The 7625-nt window shown below is 39.1% G+C and overlaps 1 protein-coding gene across 1 annotated transcript; it reads right to left on the reverse strand.

Annotated features, from left to right (window-relative positions):
* Positions 1-186: 186 nt before the first annotated feature.
* LOC134657937 (gastrulation defective protein 1 homolog) lies at positions 187-7483 on the reverse strand. The gene is made up of 6 exons (XM_063513531.1): positions 7120-7483; positions 6067-6291; positions 5231-5342; positions 4478-4673; positions 3190-3386; positions 187-1127 (listed from the first exon to the last, which is right to left on the reverse strand). Exons 1-6 carry the CDS (start codon positions 7396-7398, stop codon positions 202-204), a joined length of 1935 nt encoding a protein of 644 aa, XP_063369601.1. The 5' UTR covers positions 7399-7483; the 3' UTR covers positions 187-201.
* Positions 7484-7625: the final 142 nt, after the last annotated feature.

Raw genomic sequence — 7625 nt, forward strand, 5'->3', positions numbered from 1 at the left:
CTGAATAAATGTTGAAGTTTGTATATATACGCAAACACTTCCGGCTCCGCCATTTTAAAAATAATCCAAAAAGTTCCGACAAGAGCGTCCATACAATGATACAATAACGAAGTAGTTTATCAAAACTTAGCAAATACACTGCCACTTGTAAATAAAACTAAAACAATATTAAATATGAATATGTACTTTATTTCTATAAAATTACGTTTTCGATTTCTTCGGATCCGAAGGCCCGTCCTCATCACCGTTCTGAAAGATCGGTTTCGGCTGAGTTTTCTTGTAAGCCGGAGCGACCCAGAACGGATTTTCCTCTGCATCTTTAGCGTACTTCAAAATGGCTTCCCTCGGGTCCTGGTCATCTTCTACACGTTTACTTAAACCTAGGTTTCTAATCACAAATGAACTGAGAGTACTACCGGAGGCAGCAACTCTGCCTCCCTGCCCGGAGGTTATCGGTAAGTCAGGCCGATGAGATTTCACCGGATCCAATCGTTCTTTTTCCATCTTTTTCTTACTAGTTCTTAGTTTCTCTTGTCTAAACAGAGGTAAAGCGTGAGGAGTGATTATCTGCTGAGAGCTTACTACTTCTACGGAGTGTTTCTTTCTATGTGTCTTCACTATACATAGCTTTGCACCTCTTAAACTTCGCTTTTGGTCATAATAACATTTAACAACTCCGTTACCACAACTGACGAATATTTGATTTAATTTCGCATGCCAGATACCTTTAATAACATGTGATTTGGACACACCGATCTCTGTAACCTTTTCAAAAGTCTTAGTATTGTAAAATATGAGTCGACCGACATCTTGGTTCCGCTGTAGAGACTCTCCGGTGAATATCATAGCATCGTCCGGACTGAAACAGCAGTCGGTTTGTTCGTATCTTGAGAATAGATTGTCGAAGACGTGTAGCGGTTTTTTGAAATTTCTTAAATCCCATAGTTTTAGTGTTTCATCGTTGCTCCTGCTGGCGAGATAGGAGCCTAGATAGGAGTAGGCTATGCTTGAGATTTCGGTCTGTTTTTGATGGGCGTCTCTGAGCAAGACTGATGTGTTGACGAAGGCTTTCCTGTGGTCCCACATTTGTATGGACCCGTCGTAGCAGCCAGCGGCGACCGTGTTACCTGTTAGAGTTTCAAATTTGAATATCATTTTTAGGGTTCCGTAGCCAAATGGCAAAAAACGGAACCCTTATAGATTCGTCATGTCTGTCTGTCTGTCTGTCCGTCTGTCTGTCCGTCCGTATGTCACAGCCACTTTTCTCCGAAACTATAAGAACTATACTGTTAAAACTTGGTAAGTAGATGTATTCTGTGAACCGCATTAAGATTTTCACACAAAAATAGAAAAAAAACAATAAATTTTTGGGGTTCCCCATACTTCGAACTGAAACTCAAATTTTTTTTTTCATCAAACCCATACGTGTGGGGTATCTATGGATAGGTCTTCAAAAATGATATTGAGGTTTCTAATATCATTTTTTTCTAAACTGAATAGTTTGCGCGAGAGACACTTCCAAAGTGGTAAAATGTGTGTCCCCCCCCCCCCTAACTTCTAAAATAAGAGAATGATAAAACTAAAAAAAATATATGATGTACATTACCATGTAAACTTCCACCGAAAATTGGTTTGAACGAGATCTAGCAAGTAGTTTTTTTTTAATACGTCATAAATCGCCTAAATACGGAACCCTTCATGGGCGAGTCCGACTCGCACTTGGCCGCTTTTTTAAATATATCAAAATTTTTTGCGTGTCCACAATGAATAAAAAAACTATTACAAATAAATTTAAAAGTGGAAAAATTACTGTTTGAACTCACTGCCTCTGTTTTTTTTCCCACTTTTAAATTCATTCTAAGCTTTTAATAGCATCGTTCGCAGACGTATCTGCTTGTTTAAAATTAAAATTATTACAAATAACTCAGAATATCAAAGAATCAGTTATTTGTTTTGCAAGGGGGCAAAGTTATTCAAAAGTTGACATTTTTGCAAAGCAGACATTTTGGGAAAATGGACACATAACCTTATGAAAATATTAAATTTTACGGCGTTTTCCACTCTGACCACCAAAAACGTCAACTGTCACGCGCTACAGCCCAATATCAACCTTCGTGCATAGCGACAAGGTTCACGATAGGCGTGGCGTTCAAAAAGATAATAAAACCGGCCAAGTGCGAGTCGGACTCGCGTTCTAAGGGTTCCGTACATTAAGTCCGACTCACGCACATTTCTAATAGGTTTTCCTGTCATCTATAGGTAAAGAACTATACTGTGTATTTTTTTCAAAATTTTAGACCCAGTAGTTTCGGAGATAAATGGGGGGAATGGTCGAACAGACAGACGCACGAGTGATCCTATTGGCAAGGTGCGAAGTCGGCGGAGGGGGAAGTGGCGCTGATCGTCACAAACACAGGTAATCTTATGGAACGTCCGACATTAGTACTAGCGGCAGCCGCTTGAACTAATTTTACTCCATAAGATTTAACGTAGAAAGTCCGACAAAATGAGGGCAGCACCAGTCGTGCACCTAGCGAATAAGGGTTCCGTTTTTCCTTTTGAGGCACGGAATCCTAAAAAGTAAACATTTTCGGAAAGCGGACATTAGTGGTTACCAGGGGTCGGACAAAAAGTGCGGATCACGTCAAACCACATATAGGATGATTTCAAATAGTATTTTTGATTTACATAAACAATTATCACTTATCATTTATCAACCTCTTTATTAAACGATATCGCCACTTGAAATGAGTAAGTACGTTTTTGACTGACACATTGTCAATCAGATGAACAATAATTTGACTTCGTTATTGTTTAGCTATTGTATCTTCACGATTATATTTAGCTAAAATGTATATTTACTAATGTATAAGAAAACGCTCTAAAATGTCATCTGTACTCGAATATTGTGGCAATTTTCCGTTTTTGGAGGTACGTGACAAACACGTATACTGCTCTTGCTGTAATCAAGATATACCAACGAAGAAATTTATTTTATTCACTACATCACCCTACCACCTGTATTATTAATTCCATGGATTTATTTACGATTATTTTGTTACTTCATTAATACTACTTTGTTACTACATGTCACACGGAAGTTTAAATACAAACTCAAACATCATCCTGTGTGCAAGATTACGTCATTTTTACGTCATCGGCACTTTTTGTCCGACCCCTGGTGGTTACCGTCTCTGGAGAAAGCGCAGGCGGTCGGGTTAGTCTTGAGCCCGCCCCGCTGCCTGGGCTTGATGAGGGCGCGGTGTTGTCGCGGCGCGGCGGCGCGCCACAGCCGCAGCGTGCCGTCCTGCGCGCACGTCAGGAACTCGTCGCGCACGTGCGGGTGCCAGCAGCCGCTGTTCAAAGCCGCCGTGTGGCCTTTGGTCCTGAGAGCAGTCGAAGGTGGGTATATAATGTTTAATATCTGGTAGACCGAGCTAGGAAAACGTATAAAAACTCGTAAATGCGCGTTTTCCCAGGGATAAGACCTAGCTAGATCGAATTTTCGCCCCCGAAAACCCCCATATAGCAAATTTCATCAAAATCGTTAGAGCCGTTTCCGAGATCCCCGAAATATATATATAAATAAATAAATAAACAAGAATTGCTCGTTTAAAGGTATGTTTATGAGGCAGACATTTATGGAAAACACATCTTAGATGGTGATATTTGTCGAAAATGTTAAACATTTTTAAACAATTATCACTACATAGTATAAAACAAAGTCGCTTGTCTGTCTGTATGTATGCTTAAATCTTTAAAACTACGCAACGGATTTTGATGCGGTTTTTTTTGAAATAGATAGAGTGATTCGAGAGGAAGGTTTATGCATAATTTAATAATGGCGGGTCGCTAGTATTTTTATATGGCAGACATTTTTGGAAAACACATCTTCGTAAAGTGTCATTCTATGGCACTTGCTAACTATGTAAACAAACCGCCATATTAAATCTGTCAAAAAATATGAAATTACTAGTGACTTTTGTTTACATAGCGAGTTCTATACTATAGAAGTGTCATTCTATAGAATGACACTTTAGGTGATATTTTCCGAAAATGTTAACATTTTAAAGCAGTTTCAAGAATATATTTTTTAGAAAATATATTTTGCAAATTAAAATATTCTGAATAATTCTGATCGTGATAAAACCAATGTCATGTTGACACAAAAATGGTGTACCATTTTGTAAGTCAAGTGTAAAAATATGGGTGCATACAACTTACTCAAAAATATTTATATATTCTTTATTCGCAACTAAACATAAGAGCTATGAGACATATTTTTGAGTATGATAAATGCACCCATTTTTTTACACTTGACTGTACAATACGAAAGTATGATTGCATAGTAGATTAACCAATGAAACTGTCATTTTAGTAGGGATATAAAACAGCGCTTAAACATTTTTGAAAAGCAGACATTTTTGAGAAGCAGACATTTTTGTAAAGCAAAATAAAAGTTCAAAACTGATCTTACCTAGCCATGTCAGCAATATACTGGTCTCCCTTAACGCACTCAAGTATTTCAAATCCGTCTCGATCCAGAACTTTAGCTTGGGCAGACCCGCTGACCACAAGTATGGAGTCTCCGGTGGCGGAGTACTGGAGCGCCCGGATTGGGTGTGACTCGCAAGGCTGAAGGGTGCGGAAGGAACGCATTGAGGAATCCATTCCTGTAAGAACATGGTATGGTAAATACAACGTTAAACTGATTTATTACTAAAAAAATGTGCTGCTCGCACGGTTAGTGCTTAATAAGGGAGACCTAGGCACAGAATAAATAATAGTACGTACAGAAAGGACACTTCCTACAAAACCGAAGATTGACAGCGATTCAGGAACGAATATGGCACTGTCCGTTTCGGCTAGTTAGGGTTGTCAAAATTCAAGTCTTTATCTTGTCTGTGGTCGTGTACGCAAAAGGACGTGAAGTGGTGCCAACCCTAATAATTGGTCGGAGCAATGCTGAACCGAACGCAGCCGAGTTTGTCCGAAACGAGGAGTGTCTCCCCACTGACCTAGGCTCTCCGAAACATCGCGCGACTAAAAAAACGTGAGTCTAAACCGTAAAATTATTTCAGTGTTAGTATGTCTCACAGCAGTTTAAATTCGAGAATGAATATGATTAGTAATTACATATACAATGGACAATTTTATTAGACAACGGTGCTCATATAAAATACAATTGTGCAACGGTATTCAAGTGAAATGTAATATTAAGATGAAGTACCTGCAAAATCCCAGAAGGAAACTTCGTAGTCCACGGATCCCGTTGCCAAGCGGGCCCCAGACGGGTCTACTGCTAGAGCTACCACAGCTTTCGTGCCATGCAGCATTTCCACCTGAAATACAAAATATTTACATATGGACATATTGGACATGTACACGAATGTTGTGGCTTGATATTCTTGTTGCATCTGGCATCATTAAACTATTGTATAAGTTGTAATGGGAAGTTTTCTAATACCATAGAATGCCATTGCACGCACATAATTATACTTGGAAAATATCGACCTATGCGCTGTGGCCGGTGGCCGAATGACTACAGGCACCTGCAGCGATAGCAGAGGGCGCTGGTTCGATTCCAGCCTGGGGCACTGGAGGCCTGGGTCACTTTTTCTTAGGATATGACATTTATTTCAGTTCATAATTATATTGAGAGTGAGTTAAGAGTTAAGAGTGGCCCACGACAGACCCCAATGGAAAGAGCTAGAGGAGGCCTTTGCCAAGCGGCACACCGAGTTAAAAGACATACTCTAACTCAGAATAAAAGGGCTTAATAGATAGATAGAATTATATTGTTGTCACGCTCGCAGTGACGTTGATAGCTGGCATCATGGGTTTGTTGCGAGCGTCTTTTCTTTAGCAATAAGACCGCCTGATATGTGCAGTGCCTAAAACCCGACTATCTGGTATTTTATGATTTCGTTCCCAGGCCGGACGACCCGATAGTCGGGATTGTGGTAGTACACTTTTATATGAAGAAATTTTTGTGGCCTGGCGCGGATGTCTTGTTTGGCTGGGTGGCAATGAATGTGTTAATAACCTTCGGAACATCATACGAACCTCATGACTATTAGGTATCCTCTTCTCCAAGCTCAGTTCCTCCTCATCCTCCGAACTGCTGAGCTCATCGTAGCTGTCGTCTCCGTCCTTACTCATCACCGGTGGGCTGGTCTCACTGGCCGACGGTGGTAGAGGGCCAATGATGTCTTCGTCTTCGTCGGGGGGCGTTTCTTCAGGTTCTGCTGCTGCTTTGGCAGCTTCCTCTTGTAACTTCTTTTTGCTGACCTGAAAAAAGGGTTTGTATTGTATTGTATTGTAGTACGGGCGATTGTCCGCAACTCGACGACCTGCGCCTATTTTGCGTGATATTTAATAATATTTATAGAAAGGGTTTGATAAAACTGTTGCGGATCAGACAGTTTGAAATATACGGTAACGCTGATGGCCGGAATGGGTAAATATATTTTAACACATCTTTGTAACTGTAGAAATAAGGATGTGTCCCAATATATTTGGCCACTCTGACCATCACTATCAACTACTATTTAATGTTTGTATGTAGTATATATAATGTAGTAGTGGTGTTGCAAACTTGCTCAAAATTGCCAATCATATCTCTGTTTTTACAAATCAGACATATTTTTGGCATGGTCAGTAATGTCAATCAAGTTAATGGAAGTAAAGTCTGTGCGGAAAGAGAAGTGTTGTGGAATGTACGGCGCCCAATACATTCCACAACTCTTCTCTTTCCGAACAGACTCTTATAGGATACAAATATAAAATGTCATTCAATAGAAATTGCTAACTATGTAAACAAACCGCCATACTAAAATTGACACTGAATGTCAAATTACTAGTAAGTTTTGTTTACATAGTTCGCAAGTTCTATTGAATGACACTTTACACCTTAAATTCTTCATCTTAATATTCCATTTTCAAATTGCTTGGCGTTTGAGATACTTTTACAATTTTTGATATACATATTATAATGGATTTTTCTGTTTTTATGACTGTAATAAAGAATATCTATGTTATTAACGCCCCCTGTACCCAAAAAAAAGAAACAGAAAACAATTTTGCTTATAATTATAAAAGAAAGCAGTTTATCCTAACCTCTTGTGCAGTCTTCCTTGCCTGTTCCAGCATCTCTTCCACATTGAAATTCTTAGCTTTCTTCCCAAAATTCTTGATCCCCATCACTTGCTGCACATGCTGACTCTCCAAATCATCCGTTATTTCATCAATCTCCTTCTGCTCCTGTATCGGAGTGCGCCCAAACGTTCCAAAACCTGAGGTGGATGTATCTGGGTCGTTTTCTTCATTGTTAGCATTTTCTGGTGCTTTGGCGATGTTGAAACTGATTTTGCCGAATGATATGGGCTTTTTACTCATGTTGGTATGGTAATTCAAGAGGTTTTTGAGAGATAGAGCTAGTTTTTGCTAGAGTAAACAAATTAGATGAGATGATACACTAAAACGAATATTATGGTTAGAATAATTTCATTAGCACGGATTCGATTTGATATGTTTACAATATAGTAGTATATTACTAACAATTAAATTAATTAGCTGGCTCAATGTTTTATAATTCCGGATATTAATCAACAAATTGGAATCAA

The sequence above is a fragment of the Cydia amplana genome, chromosome 21, assembly GCF_948474715.1.
Source record: "Cydia amplana chromosome 21, ilCydAmpl1.1, whole genome shotgun sequence".
In the NCBI taxonomy this organism is placed as follows: domain Eukaryota; kingdom Metazoa; phylum Arthropoda; class Insecta; order Lepidoptera; family Tortricidae; genus Cydia; species Cydia amplana.